The sequence below is a fragment of the Varanus komodoensis genome, unplaced genomic scaffold (genome assembly GCF_004798865.1).
Source record: "Varanus komodoensis strain SLA01 unplaced genomic scaffold, ASM479886v1 scaffold1, whole genome shotgun sequence".
Taxonomy (NCBI): domain Eukaryota; kingdom Metazoa; phylum Chordata; class Lepidosauria; order Squamata; family Varanidae; genus Varanus; species Varanus komodoensis.
Window position 1 is genome coordinate 117,514,690 of NW_025335268.1, and position 18,748 is coordinate 117,533,437.

General features: G+C 41.0%; 1 protein-coding gene across 6 annotated transcripts in view; it reads left to right on the forward strand.

The window, feature by feature from the left end:
* LOC123029265 overlaps positions 1 to 13,200 on the forward strand; it is a 17,010-nt gene extending 3,810 nt beyond the window's left edge. For 5 of the 6 annotated variants that reach the window (XM_044442036.1, XM_044442046.1, XM_044442026.1 and 2 more), the window contains 9 exons: positions 2,064 to 2,224; positions 3,303 to 3,384; positions 5,603 to 5,783; positions 6,295 to 6,362; positions 6,504 to 6,580; positions 7,716 to 7,816; positions 8,797 to 8,891; positions 11,418 to 11,546; positions 12,310 to 13,200. In XM_044442036.1, coding sequence (XP_044297971.1) covers positions 2,064 to 2,224; positions 3,303 to 3,384; positions 5,603 to 5,783; positions 6,295 to 6,362; positions 6,504 to 6,580; positions 7,716 to 7,816; positions 8,797 to 8,891; positions 11,418 to 11,546; positions 12,310 to 12,446 — 1,031 coding nt within the window. In that variant the 3' untranslated portion in view covers positions 12,447 to 13,200. Of the gene's footprint in view, positions 1 to 2,063; positions 2,225 to 3,302; positions 3,385 to 5,602; positions 5,784 to 6,294; positions 6,363 to 6,503; positions 6,581 to 7,715; positions 7,817 to 8,796; positions 8,892 to 11,417; positions 11,557 to 12,309 lie in introns of all 6 variants that reach the window. The other variant, XM_044442066.1, reaches the window with a different exon arrangement.
* Positions 13,201 to 18,748: the final 5,548 nt, after the last annotated feature.

Genomic DNA, 18,748 nt, shown 5'->3' on the forward strand with positions numbered 1-18,748 from the left:
TAGAGAGAACACTTTTGTGGTAGCACCCCAGTCATGAAATGCCCACCACAGAGAGACTTGCCTGGCATGTACAGCGGGGGTCTTTTTCAGCACCAAGTGAAGACCTTTTTATTTTCCCAAGTTTTGTAGGAAAATTTTTGTTTTTCCCAAGTTTTGTTTGTTTTAAAATATGCGTTGTTCTTCTAGAATATCCCTGTCACTGTTTTTGTACTCTGATTTTATTCCTTTAGAAACTTCTAAAAGTTCTGCATTTTATCATGTTTAGTTTTAGATTTCAATTTTTGTGAACTACCTAAAGAGCTTTGGCTGTTTAGTGGTAAAGAAATGTAAAAATAAGACAAATTTAAGTGCTAGGCATTACTTTTAAAAACTGAAATATGATCCAGCTCAAGGATGCTAATGAAGTGGTTGAATGGGTTTATCCAACAACCAGCTGGACTGGGATAGTGAACAGTGCCTCAGCTGGCCTGGGATGGGCTGGTGTCCATAACATATGGTGATCTCTAAATTAGAATACAACAATGCACTAAGTGGGGCCTGCCCTTGGAGACTATTCAGAAGCTGCAGCTTGTATGAAGCACAGCAGTCAGACTAATTACCAGCCCCAGAAAGTTTGAAGATATGACATTAATTCTGGTCTGTTTTCATGACTGCCTATATGCTTCTTAGCTTGATTCAAGGGGTTGGTTTTAACCTATAAAGTCTTATATGGCTTGGGATCATAGTACTTGATCAATTGCCTCTCCCAGCTACAACTACCAGAACACTACAATCAATTTCTGAGGTCTTCCTTCAGGTGCCACCTTTGAGGGCTGCTCAGAGTGGCAACAAGGGGGAGGGCTTTCGTCTTGTCAGCCCCCACCTGGCACTCTGCTGTCCTTTCAGCACCAGATTAAGACTGCCCTCTATACCAAGGTATTTAAAGATATTCAAGGATATTTTTATGGCTTAATGAGGGCACCTATGTTTAACAGGTCTACCCTGTATCAAAATATTGTTTTAACTGATAATGTGTTTTTAAAATCTGGTTTTAAATTTTTTATTTTGAAAAATTGTAATGATGTTTTATTGTACTATGGTCCTGTTTTAGGAACTGTTGTAAACTGCCCAGAGAGGTTCAGCTATTGGATGGTATAAAGGTTAAATAAAATCTCCCTTTTGTATAAGTTACTTTAAAAAGCACCTAACAGATCCTTGCCGGCAGGCTCACAGTCTTTTTATTTAGAAAATGAAACTAGGAAAGAAAATGTGCTAGCTGAGAAAGACTAAAATAAGGAAAAGTCATTAAAAGGTTACAGTAATTAACCTGGGAGTAGGAAAGAGTTAAATAGAATGAGATGGAAATGCAAGAGAGATAAATTTTTAATTTCAAAGGTGAGACAGAATGAGGCCAGCTGCATTTTTAAAGGAAAAGCGTTTTGCACATAAGAGGCCACATGAGAGAGAGAGAAAAAAAAGTTCACAGACATCAGAAAAGGTACAAAGAAGTGGGCTGAACAAAGACTAAAGAGACTAGGTAGAGAGCAATGTAGATAGATCAGAAAGAGGAAGCCATAAAGAGGTAAAAAAAAACAAAGCTAATCAAATGTCTTTGTGAGGACACACACCAAGATGAAACAAGATTAAAGAGAGGAAAGACAATTAAACTAGCAGTAGAGTAGAGAAGGGAGTTTGTAGGTTTAAGTTGAGAAATACAACATGACAAACAGAATGTCAGAATAGTCACCACAGAAGTAGAAGGGGCATCCAAATAAAGGCCTTAGTAAATTTACTAGATAAAAATGGATTTTAGAAATATTAGAGAACCAATGTACATCAGGTGAAGCGTGGATACAAGCCCCAAAAGAGGTTAATAGAAATCTCAGAATGATGTTCAGGCTCATACTTGACTGAAAAGTTTGATCTGACATTCAATCAGATATGGCTGTGAGACTGAAAATATCAGTGCAACTGGATATAATTGGTGCAACTGCATTGAGCTGTTTGAGCAACTCATTTGCACCAATTCTGGATGGTTTCCACGCCTCACAAAATGGCCTGTTCTATTGTCTCTGTCCCCACAGCTGATTCGTTGCTGGACAGAATAAATACTGAGAGTGCTGTTCTGACTGAGCCACAGACTGGACCACTGCCCCTGCCTTTCTCATGTAAAGCTCACCCATGCTGTAGAATGGCCACTGAGGAGCTTTCAGCCATCAGCAAGCAACTGCATTCGCAAGCCCAGGTAACAGTGGCATGTAGCCTCTGTGCTATGAGGGGGAGAAAGGGTGATTGATTGATTACATTTTTATACTGCCTGGTGGGCAAAGCTCTCTGGGTAATTGACAGCAATTAAAACCATAAAGTGCAGTATAAAAATGTAAAACTTTAAAATTACAATATAAAATAGAAGTAAAAGGTAAAGTAAAACCGAGCAGCAAGACAACATTTTCAAGTACAGGAAAGCCAGTGCATCACAACTGAGGGGATGCATTCACTTTGCCCTAGTATAATGTGTGGAAATTTCTTTAAAAATATGGGCAGGGGCATATACATTAAATAATAAAATGCTTTGGGGAAAGGAATATTAGTTTCTTGGAGGGACAAATAACAATAAATAACAAAGCTATAAATAACAAATCCAAAAAACCCATAGGCAAAATACTGCACATAAGAGAAGATGGTGCGATGAAGTAGATAGTTGGACTTCAAGTGGGTAGTTTTGGATTCAAATTCCTGAATCAACTACGAAGCTCACTATGTGATGATGGACATGATGCTGAGTCTTGGTTTAGCCCTCTTCACAGGACTGCGGATGTAAGCAAGGGAATTTCCATGAATGTCCTTCTTTGCTTCTGGGAGGAAAGATGACATTCAAATCCCAATGGCAGCAGGGATGCCTACAGAGGAATGATATACATCTTTAAAGGGTCTTCTCTGTGGTGGCACCCCAATTGTGGAATTTGCTCACCAGAGAGGTTCACCTGGTGCCGGCAGTTTATTCTTTTTGGCACCAGGCCAAAACCTTTTTATTTTCCCAATGTTTTAAGACCTGGCTGTTTTAGTTGGGTTTTTATTATTAGTTAAATTTTAGGACACTGTGTTTTTTTTAAATTACATTTTGTATTATTAAACCATCCCAAGACTTCAGTAATGGGGGATGGTCTACAAAAGTTTTAAATAAATAAACCAATTGTTTTCTGGCCTTACTTAGTTTTTCTGCTCTCTTATGTGTCTTTTTTGCTCTCTTATGAGGTTTTGAGAGCTCTTGTTTAGGTGAAATTTACTGTTGCCATGTTCTTGGGTCTTGTCTTTCTTTTTAGGTCATAGAGTCCCTCACCCAGGCAGTACATCGGCTGAAACAGGAGAAGGAAATGCAGCAGCAGAGTATCAGTCAGCTAGAGGGTATGAGAGATTTTCCTTGTTTGGTGATTGCTTTTCCAAAGATACCCTTCTGTCATGATTGTCTGGCACTTTGAAAACTAAAGTTTGCTTGTATACCCTTAAAAAAGACCTGTTTCTGTATTTTAAAAAATAATTATACCCCACATTGTCACTGTATGTTGGTGGGATGCAAAGTCGAGTCTTTTCAGCAAATGCTAATGGATGAGCAGGGTTATATAGGAGAAATTGTCTTTTATATATTCTGGCCCTAATCCACTTCAGGCTTTAGAAATAATAACCAACAATCAACTGAACCCCAGTGAAAAAGTTGGAAGATTCCCTTTTCTTCTCAAACATTGAATTGGCTTGTTAAAGCAATAGGTGATTTCTTTCTTTGAATTCTCCAAGACGCTTCCCAAGATCAGGCCTGTACAATATAATGCCTGTGAATCAGGTGTTGCATCCTGGGGGAATTCAAAGTATCTCTTGTTTTCTGTCCTTCTCCACATTTTTGTAGAATCATCTATGACAGTGATGGTGAACCTTTTAGAGACCGAGTGCCCAAACTGCAACCCAAAACCCACTTATTTATTGCAAAGTGCCAACACTGCAATAAAACCTGAAAACAGCCAGTCCAAGCAAATATATATATGTGTATATATATATATATATATATATCCTTGGCAGCGCACTGACTAGCCATGTGAAAGCTCGGACGAGTCACAGCTAATGTGTCGCAGCTTGTGATGTCATCACCTGGTACCACTACTCCTTTCCAAGCATGTGCATGATCCCTATGTGCACTGTTATCTAATGCTTGGCTGCTGGGACAATGCTTGGGGTGACTTGGCTTGCATGCCGACAGAGAGGGCTCAGAGTGCTTGCTGTGGCACACGTGCCATAGGTTCTCCACCAGTGATCTATGATCTACCAACATCATAAAAATATAAGTTAGGATGGGAGGAGGTCTGGGTCCTGATACATGCATTTCTCCCCTCTCTGGATGGAAAGGAACATGATGGACTCATTACTGGTTTTCCTAATTTGTTGCAGGTAGCTAGCCACACTATGCAGATTGTCACATTTGAATTGTTAGGAGAATGAGATGCTGGGAGAAGGAAGGCATTGTGTGTAGTTGCCACTAAACTCCTAAAGTGAAATAAGAAAAAATGGAAAAGAAGTAGGAAAGTCTGGATCAAAACTATCTTGGAGGAAGAAAAAAAGAATTTCAAGATGGGAGTTCAGAAAGATCAGAAATACAAGGGGATGCCCAGATTGTAGAATGTTGAGAGGCGATAACTGAGATATATGTAGGCAGGGAACTGATGCATTGATCAGAAAAGAGACTCCAAAAACAAAAATGCTACAGCAATTGAAAGACTGTAGGTGGTGCAGGGAGCCAGGAAGAGAGAAAAGATAGGCTGCAGCTGGAAATTCAGAGCCCTGAGAATGATGGATGGGAGAGACAAAATTGAAAAAAAAAATGCAGCAGCAGAAAAAGTGGGACTGGAAAAAGCTATGCATCGGGCTTCTAGACATGAGGACATGTGTACTATTGGCAAGCAGGGGATCATGGGTCAGGAAGCCTAGGAGCTGTAGGGATGTCAGGTCTAGAGGCTAGACCTGGTGGGGAAGCCCATGGTGGTATTTGCCAGTCATTGCTGTGTCATATACTGGAAAATCTATGAGGGCTATGAGTACCTAAAAGCAGGGGATGAGATCAGCATATTGATTTGAACTAACTGTCCACAGGTTTCTATCTATTTCTACTATTGCTTCATATGTGTCTTTGAACACACAAATCTAAATTTCCATAAATCTAAATCTCCACCTATTTCTCTTATAGATCTGTTGAGATGTACATATAGATACTGAATACAGCTTAAGGTGAATGCCATATCTTTACAATGTGTTCCATAGGAATACCACTAGCCTACATATTGGGATTCTTCTTCATCCTATCTGAAGTGTCCTGGTCTATAAATCAGTTGGCACTGGGATGTCAATTCCCTGTCTGCATCTTGCTTTTGCTAACCCATGATCTCAAGGCTTCCTTTTTCCTGGTATCTAAGCTGGCTCTGTGATTCCCAGATGGAAGCTGCCATTTTTGTAGTGCAGTTAATGGAGTAACTTGTACCAATAACAAATGCACATCAAGACTATTGTTTATCCTTAACTTTGTCTGCTGTAGCAGCTGAAGAGAATACTGCTAGCTAATATTTTCCACTTACTGCTACAGGGGAAGTAGATCGACTGCAGCACAATTCACATGGTGCCTTGGAATCGGTAGTGGGACTCAGGATGGAAGGATTGAAGAGTGAATTACATAGCTTTCGTCCACACGTGTTTCAACAGTCAGATGGTGACTGCACTCCTGATCTGTTTTCCAGCCCTGGCATCATGCAAGATATGCTGGAGAGGTCAGCATTTGGCTTTATCCACAATTGAGATTAGTGAGAGAGAGCAGTATTGTGGCAGGCAAAGAGTGATATGTTTCCAGGTGCCATCTGCAATATGTGATTGGTGTAAAAAATGTGAAATTTCTAGTATTCAATGTACTTTTATGCACATTTTACACACATTTTCAAAGGCTTGTATATATGTTGGCCTCTGCTAAATCCCTTGGAGAGAGTTGTTCTAGTGAGGAAAATTAGGGCTTTTCCTCCTAGTAGCCATTTGCTTAGAGTAAATCATGTTATCTGTAGACCATAAGTGAGTGCACTTACCTCTCTTACTCATTTCTAATCTGTGGAGACCCAGTTAGGTAGTATTGTTCATCTCTAGTCTACTGTCTTCTATGCATCAGAAGGGTAAAGGTCTAGTTTGCTGTATTTCAAATGGTATTCATAATACCTTAAAACATTCACTGAATTTGTAAGGGATTTTGTGGAGAAGTGATCTTTGTTGATGCTTCTCTTTTTCTTATTTTAGCAAGAAAATCTTGTGGCAAGAATATGAATGCATCAAAAGAGAGTTAGAGCAGCTGAAACTCAAGCTTGGCAAGTACCTCTTGATGCTTCTTCACCCCAACCTCTGCATTGTAATAATAAATAAAGATCACTTACCCTGTGGGCCTGGTAGGAAAGAGTGGGGGGGGTGCATGCAGCTGAGAAAATGATGTGGCTGATTGCATCCTTTAGATCACCAAGAGGAGGATCTGTTCAATCAAGTTTCTGCTACTCATGAGATTAAGAGGACTCAAAGCCAATACTGTAAGGTATGATGTTGAGAAGTTTGCTTCTTACTACCCATTAATATTGTTTCAATGGTACTTCATCAACATTGAACAAAACTGGCAATTTAGCTCCTGCACAAAGGTGCTTATAATCTGTACTAGACTGACAAGAAGTTGGAGAAGACTTACAAGTGGCTAGTGAGCTAGAACTTAGGCAAGTGTGGTGTAGTTGTTTAGAGTGTGGGACTGAGACTCGGGCAATCTGGGCTGTAGTCCCTTCTTAGCCATGGAGCCAACTGGATGACTTTGGGCCAGTCACAGAGTTCTTGTTGTGGGGATAAGACTGAGAGCAGGAGGACTATTATGTAAGCCATTTTGAGTTCTTTATAAGAAAAAAAGGTGTGATATAAATTTAATAAATACATAAATTGAAAGTAGCAGACTGTCCTGTGCTCCTTTTTCCCAAATGCTTCCCTTCCCCCTAGTGGTGGTTCCTCTAGCTCAGGGGTCTCAAACTCAACTTACCTGGGGGCCGCTGGAAGTAGAGGCTGGGTGAGGCTGGGCCGCATCAAGTATTCCACCACCGTGGTGGTGGTGGGCCGCTCATCCCGTGGCCGGCCCGGGCGCCGCCGGCGCTTTGAAGGCCGCAGGGCCCCTCCCCCGTGCCCCGCCCATCCCGGCAACTGGCCCGCGGGCCGCGAGTTTGAGACCCCTGCTCTAGCTATAGAAAGAGTACTTTATTATAGTTGCTCTTAATCTTGATGTGCTTTTCTGGCCTTAATATCAGAAGAGTGTGCACATAAGTGAAGGGGCAAACTGACAGCAGAGCTGCTCAGGTGGTGGGCACATACATTCACTGGAATACCACTGCTGTAGGTGCACTTGTGGCCTCCACTTCAGGTTGAAACATAGCCATTATAAACCAATGCTGTGTTTCTCCAACCTGCAAAATGTAGCATAGTACTTTGACCCTGGGAGTGAGGCTACAAATGCCATTTGTTGTTTCACTTCTGTGGGCATTTGGTGATTTCTGCAAGGGAGCACAGAAATGGCTGTACTTAGAAGAAGAAAACCAAAACCATGCTTAAACAATTTTATGGGAAGGTGCTGGTTTTGTCTATGAGTGTTTGTTTTATTTTGCTTTTAGATTTAATGCCAGAGTTCTTTCTTATTCTAGATGCTGGAAGATCTGATGAACACTCATAAAACTCAGACTCAGGATTTGGATAAAGCTAAGCATGAGACCCAGAGCACCCAGCAGGAACTCAGCTATGTCAAGTAAGCAAATGCATGAGATTCTGAGCATGTATGCAAGTAGCTCTGTATCGGACTGAGATGTGCATGCGTGCTAGTTTAAAACTCCTATTCTCATCCGAATGAAGGCGTGGTGGTGGATGGGAGGAACTAACCACTGGAGGGCCTCCTTTTCACAATGTTTGCCAAAAGCGGCAAAGATCAAGAAGAAACCTTCTTGTGAAGGTGTTGTGTAAGGTGGCCCTTTTGCTGTCACCAAAGCCAGTCAATCTGATGCTCTTGCTGCTGTTTAGAACAGGATGATTAATAACATGCAGCACATACCTGTAGCTCCTCACAAACATGTTCCTGCTGCCTCCACTTTTCCACTCTTTTCTCACATACATTTTGATGAAATGTTTGTTTTCTTGCCCTGTCCTGTTTTGGGCCCTATGCCTTTTACTGTAGCATATCTATGTCTCATAAACATATGCTGGGTGGCATGGAATGTGTCTGTCCCCAAGAATTCATCTCTAAGGGATGAAGGAACCTTCTGTTCCAGCAATTATCATCACCCATATAGAACCTATAGAAAATCAGTTGCATTATATTGGTTTGAATTTAAAGAATCAGATGCTGTCACTTTTCACTATAATTTATTTGACTCCTCTTTGTTCTTTCCAGATCCATAAGTGGTTCTATGAGAACAACACCAGAGAATCATCCATCCTATATTACAGTTCTTCCACTAAGCCTAGCTTTTCTGTCACCTTAGTCGGTCTTGATGTGCTTTCTATTAATTCCTCAGTCAGCATACAGTTAATTATATCCCTGTCTACAGACATTTTAGGAATTAACAAGGCCCTTTCTTTTGCTGTATACGAACAGCACAGAGCTGTTCTGAACATAACAATCTAATTCTTTCAGATTGACCGTAAAGCATGAGTTTGTATTTCATCTTGCATGTATTCCTTCTGTTGAGATTAACTGCTGCTGTGGGTTTTTTATTTGTTCATTTTAATCAGATCTGCAGTTACTGACTTAAAAGAACAGGTGAAAAGTCTTCATTTGGATGACAAGCTGAATGCCATGCCATTCAAGAAAGAAAGCATTCATATGAGTAAGTGCTGTAACTGAAGTTCTTGGATAGAATGCTTTAAGAACATAAAATACAAATATCAAAATAAAAGAATAAACAATTAGAATAGTTCAGAATAAAACCAGCAGCAAAGAATAAAGCAAGTTCAGCATATTAAATTAGCAGCAGAATACAGTACTAGGAGAACTTAATTTTTTTTTTCATCTGCAGCTGGAAAGGCCATGACAAAGGTGCCAGGTGAGGCTCTCTCCATTCTCAAATGGTGCCACCACTGCAATCACCCTCTCTCTTGTAGACATCTGCCGTGCCTTGTTTAGCAGGGGCACCTGGTGGAGGAGCTCACATTATGACTAGGATTAAGGCATAGTGGTTTATCAACCACAGTGTTTTAGTGTGTTGTCTGACTCCAGCACTTTTCCTGTGAGGTGGTTTATAAGTCACTCCACACACCCACACACTAGAAAAAAAATTAGCAGTGGGAGGATTTTAGCATGCACACTAAGTCCTTACAAAGTAGTGTCCATGCCAAATTGCTGCTCTGTAGCCCACTGCTAATTATTTTTATTATTTTTTTTAAGGTGGGAGTGATAAAGGCATCCTTTGCAACAGAATCCTTGATGGGATTTACAGGGGGCTTATGTGGCCCTGGACAGCATTTTTCCAAATATGAATAATGCACAGGCACAAGGGTCCTCAAGAATCTATTATAAAGGGTGTTTGTGGGGATACCTCCTCAGTTCTCCCTCCATTCCAAGCAGAATCCTTGGAAGGGAAGTGGGGAAGCCCCAAATGTTCATTTGGTTTTGCAATTTACCCCTGGACTGATAGCAGCTTAGGAAGCAGCAAATCCTGAGGGAAACCTCCAGGGAGGTGGCAAAGCTTGTGATTTAAGGCCTGCTTCCTCACATGAGGGCTCCCTGAGTTTCAAGGTGCCTTCTCCATGGGGAGGCACTGTCAACAATTGGGACTGAGGCAGTAGACCTTCCCAAGGTTTACAAAGAATTTAATGTGTTGTGCAAACTTTCTCAATGTCTGGGTAGAAAAACATGAGAGGAGACTTTCCTTCAGATCATCTGGTTGTAAGCATTCAAGATTAAAATCAGCACTTTGATTTAGATTCAGAAATGGACTGGCAGTCGGGGCATATGGAAAAGTACTGATGTAATAGCATCACATTGGCCAGTCCCAGTTATAACACTACATGGAGATAATCTCTGATTAAGCCTAGGGATGTACATGGCCCCACATTAAGCATGACAATAGTGTTTATATTTCTGCAAGTCAGTGGACTGGGCAGCTGCTGTCAACCAGTCAACATATCCTGTAAAATAAATATGTTTGAGTATGTGAGAGATGCTTGCTCTTTACCACACTTATAATTATATAAATTATAATATTTATACAGTAATACAAGTAAACAACACAATAATACAAGTAAATAAAGTAATTATTATTAATTTTACACATCATTTTGTGTAAAGTAACCCTTAGCCTGCCAGCACTGGTTCAGTGGAATCTCTTGGACTCATCCTGAGTGATAACCAGAGGAGAGAGATGTCCAGAGAAGCACTTACTGCTCCATGTTTCCATTTTTCAAATTATATAGCTAACATGCATGACAGAGCACTATTGAGGAAGCCTCTGAGGAAGGGACAAATTCAGTTTCAGAAAAGCCCTCAGGGACTGGTATATGGAACTAAATGCACAGGGACCAAAAATGCCTTTTCAAAAATCCTAGCTTGTTTGTTTGCTTATTTATTAATTTGTGTAAAATTTAGTGTAGCTTAAAGCTCTTATTGCCAGTGTGGTGTAGTGGTTAAGAGCATGGGACTGGGACTCAGAGGATCTGGGTTCGAGTCCCCGCTCGGCCATGGAGCCAACTGGGTGACTTTGGGCCAGTCACAGTCTCTCAGCCCAACCTACCTCACAGGGTTGTTGTTGTGGGGATAAGATGGAGGAGGAGAGATAATGTAAGCTGCCTTTGAGCCCTTTGTAGGAAAAAGGCAGGATATAAATCGAAAAAATAAAAAAATAAATAATAAATAAGATAGGAGTGGCATTTTAACATTTAAGAATGTGCAATGGGGGAAGGAGCTTGCATAAAATCTGGGAAGTCACCAAATGGGAAGTCACCAAACATTTATTAAAAATGTTTTAATAAATAAATAAATAAAATGATCAGTGGTTGGGGTAAATGGGTGGGGCAAGGGAGCCTGACCATCTGAGGAAACCTTGAGGCTGGATTTGGCCCTCAGACCTGCAGTTTCCCACTGCTGTATTAGAGGATGAGTACAAATCATGGTCACCAAGAACACAAAGATGAGCCAAACATTGTGTGTCTGTCGCTTTATTGCTAATGCCTTAAGGAAATAATTTAAAATTGTAATTAGCTGTTGATAGATCCTTCTATTGGATCACCAGGGCTTCAGATAGTAAAAGGACAGCTTTTAGTTGTTTAATAATGCTAAGCATTTATTTTGAAAACATAAGCAGAGAATTGGTGGGAGCTGCTGTTCTTCCTAATCTGTTTGGATGTTTATCTCCTAGGGAAAAAAAAAGAATTGTTGCATGAAGATGCCTTGTTCTTTCTCAGTGATGATTCAGTCTCTGAGTTCAGTCTCACAGATGTCAGCTCAGATGAACTCTTCAGTGAACCAGAGATTGCACAACTTGCTGGTAAGCCCAGGTATAACTCTGAAGTATTTATTGAAACCATTACAGGGTCTTTTTCTGAGACCCGTGAGGTTTCTTTCTACATTTTTGCTTGAGTTTTTATTTTGAATATCTGTGGTATTTTGACATCTGTGGTTATGACTAGCCAGGAAGAGGAAGAAACTGGTACTGAAAAAGTTTGCATTGTTTACTTTCTTTTTCTCCTGGAACTCCAAGACTTGTATTACATCACACCAAGGAACCCCCATTTGGGGGAATAAAGGAATTAATGTTCTCTTCAGGGGAATTTATGCCCTACTTTATTAAGATGCTTAAAATTCTTGTGAACTAGGTCTAGGGGGTTTGGTCTCTTAAACCTCTTTTCATTTTGCTGTTTTTCTATATTAATCCTGAGGACTTGGTTTTTCCTAAAGTAAGCTGCTGCGATTCAGCTTCTGTGTAGATTTGTTTTGAGATCTCCAGGATGTGTTCAGGCCCTTTCCTAAAGTTGTGGCCCTCTACAACTTTATTGGCTCCATTTGCCAGTATTTCATGTCTGAATAAATTCTTAGGGTCTGTTAGAGGAACCTGACTATTCAGTAGCTGAATGCCTGTAGGTGCTTCTGAAACACTTGAGAAATATGTCTGCTTTATAGCACTTGTAATAAACTGTAAATACCTCTTGCCCTTTATTGACTGCACTGACTTTTGGTGATACTGCATGGTGATGATTGTGTCTAAGTAGGTGGCCAGAGGATTAGGCTAAGAGCTCTATCTTTACTTGTAGATGACAAGACTTCCATACAAAGCGTGGAGCTGGAGGAAGGTATCCCTGGAGGGGCAACTGGTGGCATGTTGGAGAGAGCAGAGCTCAGCAGTGAGTTGTCCAGCAGTCTACCTGAGCTCAACTTGAGTGACCTTTAAAACTTCATCAAAGTGTTGCCTCATTCTTTCTAATGAGGATATGAATTAAAAAGGAGAAACATATGGACTGCTCTGCTACATGATGAGCTGCTTTTTGTACAAAGTCAAAATGAGGTAGGAGGGAAGGCGTTACCTCAGCCTGTATTCTGTTAGCACGATATGATGTGGAGGCCCTGAAACCTTTTGAGAGGACTGCCTGTCGCTCAGTGGCTTCTTGCCAATGTATCTTTCAGGAAAGGCACAGTAGTATTGCTAGTCCCTGTATGTTCAGTTAGTGGAACATATCTGCTTTTTTCCAGGAGTTGGACATTCCCAATTCTCATAATGTTTAATTAGTCTGTAAGCTAATACTGAGACTGAACTGCAAGACAAAACATTGTGGAAATTAATTCATCTTAAACCACATTCTGATAATCTGCCATACTGTGTGCTTCCACCAAGAGCATCTGGCTCTCCTGTCTTCTAAAATAAAACCAGGGCAGGCTTACTGTGATTGGAGGGACATTACAGTCCTGGAGGTAGGAGGATGGGGAGACATCCTGTGAGAATATGCCCATAGGTTGGGAATCTGTCTGGGAGCAAGAGGGTATATCTGGGAAATTCTGTGTGTGCCTAGTATGTTTTCTTGCTCATTGAGCTGCTTGTGAATTACAGTCTACTGCCATATGCAGGCCTATTTGCCTATTGTGGATTTTGTGGTTCAGTGGAAAAGAAAGTAAAATACAGTTCAGTGCACTGCCTAGTGCTCTTTTAATATGGCTTTGGTTCCTTTTCAGTGAATGTTGCAGCTGGCTATGGTGACATCTTGCTTGTGCAGTTGTCTTAGGCCCTCTGTACAACTAGGCTGAACAACTGCCTATGGGTGGGGTTTAAATCAAGGTTGAAGCTCATTTAGAATAAGACCCATCAAGCACTTACTAGCCAATGCTCAAAAATGGCAGCAAACTATATGTTACAGGTAATGCATATAGTGAAGTCCTGAATTTTACTTTTTGAAAAGAGTGTGTGGAACACTGCCATTTTGAATAGAGGCATGTTGGGATGAAGGGTTGCTTAATTCATTCTCTGCCAGTAAATTTTAGGTTTTAAAAGATGTTCTCCTAACTGCTTTCTCCCTACTTGGGGTTCTAGGTGTTGGAAATATTATTCAGAAACTTATGGAGGGCGAATGGAAAAACAGCTAATGAGATGGGAGAAGCATTAAGCAACCCTCATCCCACCAATCTTCTACTCGAACTTGCATCCCTTCTCTATTAAAGTCAGAGTTTAGTAACATACATTTGAACTTCAAGTATAAATTGCCCTGTATCTTCATGGATTAGGAGTGAATAACCTGTTACTGGGGCCTATCAGCAGCCTTAAACACTGCAAGGGAATGAGAATGCATCAGGTCAGCACCTTCCTTCCCAATATTTAAATAGACTGTTGTCTTGATCTTCTGTTATGCCTCTGTGGTAAATAGAATTCCCATTGTGCTCCATAGCAATGGGACAGAACGGTGGGTAAATCGACTGGCTGAAAGCAGGTCACGCTGTCTGTTTGAAGCAGTACTCCAAAATTCTTAAGTTAGAAAAACGGTCTCCCTATTCTTTATTGTTAAAAATGAGGAGGAGGCTTGGAGGATCTTCTCAGTGTAAACCTCTTTTGCTATACACTGTTTCTGAAACACCTTAGTTGGGCTTTCAAGACTGAAGATAAAACTGACTTTGAATTGCAGCTTTTTCTTTTCTCTCTTGCTAAGCCTAAGTGGGAAGTACAGATGTTAAAATGGACACAGATGTCCTGATTTTAATTTGGAGAATGTAGTGGCGCTTGGGAGTTCTTGTGTGTGAATATCAACACATTGAACAAAGCTGCATTTCACATTGCCCCCTAACAGCTAGAGAAGCCTGTGTTAAAAAAGAGGAATGCCTTCAGGAATAGTCTGCAGGAGGAAGCATGTTCAATTTCAGGGTAAAAGCACTTCAGAATGAAAAAGGATTAAAGGCAGGGTGGAGGTGGGGAGGAGAATTAGTCCACGGGAGATTAAATCAACAGATGCTCCATTATAGTTCAGTGAGTGCTGGGAAGCACTGGTTGCCCTAGAGTTTATTAATTCTGGATTGCTCAGAGCACGCTGGCTTGTTTTTAGGATTGGGGAAGTGCAGACTGGAAAGAGTTAATTCATGACCTCTGGACAGAACAGTTTGATACAAATAAATGTAACTGACCATATTCTTGAGAAAAATCCTGTGTGCATTCATTAACACCTTTGGTTTGGAACATTGGTTCTAGAGTTGATGGAGTTTTGTTTTTCTTAAAGCTTTTTATAAATGGGAAAGGTCTGAGGGGAAATATAAAAAATAACTAATTATCTTTTGTATTTTGTGTCTGGTTGCTTAGTCTGCACCATGATCAACTATTGTCAAGATGATTCATACTGCCAGAAGTAGAACTATCTGATGCCTCTGCTGCCTTCAGAGGTAGTAAAACTTCCACCATGCTATAAAAGTAATGTGACTACTTAGTGCAAGACAAAATTGAACTCTAGCCCAGCATCTGAGTGTAAACAGACAGAGGGGACATTCTCATTAATTAGGATGGAGCACAGTAGGAGGGTGATATCTTTCTAGGAGATTGCTTGTACACATGCTTTTTCTCTCACACACTATTCCATTTTCAAACCATAGTTATATTCCACAAGTGCAGTCTTATGTTGAAGAAAGAAATAGAACATGATACTAGCTTGGGTCCTGAGCTGAGCTGATATGCGGTTGAAACAAGATCACTACTGTTAAGGAGACAAAAACAATTTCATTGGGGAATTTGACTAAAAGCAGTGCCACTTGAATACAAAAGGAGCAAGCAATACTAAACCAATTTGAACTGCTCAACTCTTGAGCATGCTGAGAAACCCTGAAAGGAACAAATATATTTTACCTGCTTTAGAGAAAACACTATGTAGGGTAGAAGCTGGTAAGTTTCATGGATGCAGCTGGCAGATTTCTCACTTGCATAAAACTTTAGTTACTGAGGGTATTGTGTATTGGGGGCGGGATGGAATGGAGCTTTCCATGTAGCGTGTGACCTTTTAATCATCAGTAAAAATAACACTCAGATTTGTATGTGTGTATTGGCTTGAAAGAAAACCCTGTGGCAGCTTTTGTGAAATGATGTCATAATAGTAGCCTTGCTCTTATGTAATGACATGGGGTTAGCCAGCCTAGATTTCAGTGCTTTGGCTTGCTTTGATTTGAATATGGGCCATGGAACAGTGACAGAATCTGGGCTTGCAGAGTAATCCATGTTCATGTGTTATTAGGACCTTCCAACTCAATGATTTCAGTTCCCCACTCACATCAGTAATAATGAAGAGCATTCTCCCTCCTAGGCACAGCAGTATGCTACCATCTAAATTACCTTTTTAAGACTTCTGCGAACCGTTTTAATTTGACCTTTCCCTCTGCAAATGCTTTTGTAAGCTCCACATTTGAGTAGCTCCTAGGATAAGCACTGCTTTTAGTTTTACTTTGGCTTCCTGTAGATGCAGCCACCCTAATTAAGCCAAATATCTGCTTGGGGTGCTGAGATGTGCAGGGATAGTAAAGAAGCATTATGCTGTCTGAGAGGGATTGCCCAGGATCCCTTGCAATATCATGGAACAGGCTAGGACATATAATCTGGACTGCTTGGGATAGTCATTTGGCTTGACAAAAAGTCTCTGGATAGCTTTGCCAGCATACCTTCCCCAGCCTCCAAGTTTCTTGAACTGTAGCCCACTACCAGCATGTGCACATCAAGAAGTGCTGGCTGCCTAGGGGATGCTAGGAGTTGTAGTTCAACACTGCTGGAGGACACCAGATTGGGGAAGACTGCATTAATTGCCTGGCAAATCACTTTAAATCTACAACAGCTGATGCGGCTTTCTTCATTCACACAGTGATGCATGCTGCTGGTGTGTGTAAATAATAGGCTATAGCTGTGCCTGGTTCCTGCTCATGTACCTGAGTAATGCATGCAGCAAATGTATCTCTGTAACAGGCTGGTTCACACATCATAACTATCCACAGATAAAGAAAATGGGTTGTTGAAAAGCTGAGTTGGAGTAAGCATGCATGCTGATTCCTGGTTTAACCATGGGTCCCAAGTCTGTCCCATTTTATCTGTTCTTCCAGCAACCCGGAGTTCCAGGTTTGACTGTCATGATAACCCACCTTGTTTATCTTGGCCGAAACAGGTAGCTGGGGACCAGCATGTGCCTTTGCTCCCACTCAGCTTTTCAACAACCTGTGCTTGTTAATGGTGTGAATCATGGCATTATACTGGACATTTCTAGATCTACACATACAAATGTAGAATGAAAGGGCCCTTCAAAGCTAATGTGTAACCAGAGCTTTTAGACAGAAATAATTACCCTTATGCCTTCCTATTACATTTTTATTTTGTGCTACCTTTAAGTTGCATATCGTTCTCTCCATCAGCACCTCACCAATTTTGCTTCTGCAATAACCCTTCAGGATGTGTTAGGCTTACAGGAGGGTAACTGGGCCTGCAGTTTCCTAGCACTAATTCAGTATTAAGCTAACCACTGTAGCATGCTGGCTTTTGTTAATTAAGCCACTATCCTCTCCAGGTATACCAATTCTACTTGCATTGCTGTAACTGGCTCAGAATAATAAAAATGGTTTCCTCTCCTTCATCTCATAGTTTCTAATTTACTTTCCAAAGTGGAATTTGCACTCCAAAAAAGCCAAGTTCCAGTTCTTGCTGCTCTGTTACTGCCATCTTCCATACTAAATGTGTCCAGTGTTCTATTGCTTTGCCACACACATGCCTGCACACTCCTAGGGGAGAAATGGCTTGTTTGCAGCAGCTCCGAACTCTTTTTATCTGGATTTGTGCCCCATCTTTTTTCACTTCAAAGCTAACCACAGTGATTGATTTCTGGCCTCTTGCTAATGAACTTAATTATGCTTGAGCCTGGATTAATAAAAATCTAACCCAGAGGAACCATCAAAGGCTTCTGCTGCCTTCAAAGGACATATAAGGAACTGGCACCTTGCCCACTATGGTGCTGTCATGTAAACTCCTTGTTGTGCTGTGAAACCTCAGACACTCTTCTGGGCTAGCCCCAAGGAAGCAGCACTAAAACTCATTCATCTGTGCAGCAGAAGTTTAGAGTTGCAGGAAAAGTCTGAATCACCTCCTTCACAATTCTGCCTGGGAATTCCAGTGTACATTTGAAACCCCACTCTCATCACCATTTGTAAGTTGGATGACTGGGTACAAGAGAGCCTTCTGAAGTGTGGCAGTGAGAATAGGGAAATGGCCTTCCTGTGGAGCTACACTAACCCTTTTGTTCCTGCAGTTAGATACATGTATGATGGTTATATGTAGCTCTGGGCTATAATCCTCAAAACGTATTGAGGATTATATATTGAGCTGAGCCCTATTTATATTGAGCTGAGCCCTATTGATCTCAATGGGTGGGACTTTCAGATATGCATAGGAGCAGGCTGTCAATAGCTCCCTACCAGAGGCTTTCAGATTTGCTAGGATCTAGTTGTTTAGGTTTGTCTAATTATGATTGCTGCAACCTTTCTTATTTTCTAAAGTGGCTCTGCAGACTTTGGGTGGGGGTGGGAGTCCCATGAACAGTGTTACCTCTTAAAGCCATCACCTGCATGCTAAACAGTTTCTATAGGCCAACAGTGCAGAACCTATTCTTTTTGACAGTCAATTGACCTACAGGAAAAGTCAGTAGGAAACTGAAGCTGATGATGAAACAGAGTCACCCCTCTTGTCTTGCTGTGTACCAAGTCAAAATTCTCCTGTCCTTGACTCATACTCATTCAGTTGCAGTATGAGGTCAGCATTAAAAGAAACACTTCTGCCATTCCTCCAGCTCAGAATTGTTGGAGGTAGGCTGGCTTTCTCCATAGTGGCTCCCTTTTCTATGCTTACCTCTTTCATATGCATGTACCTGAGTCATCTCCTCCACCAGCACCAAGAAGGTATCATAGTCCTGAGAGGCAGGAGTGACTGGGCCCACAATGTCTGGCAAACCAGATGCTGCTGTGGGCTAGATAAAATTTGGCCTGTGATCCTAGGCTGCCTTATCTCTGCTGTAAACACCTGAAAATTCAGTTATAACAACTTAAGAGATTTTAGTAGAGAGATCCCCAAATTTCATGACAATCTCTCTTCCTTTAAATTGTTTTAGCCTCTCTAAGCTTTGGAATAAGCAAGTGGAAGGCAAAGTAAAGGTTTTAGAACTAGATCCCTTTAGTCAAAGTAAGATGCTTATGGGTGAATGGTATACA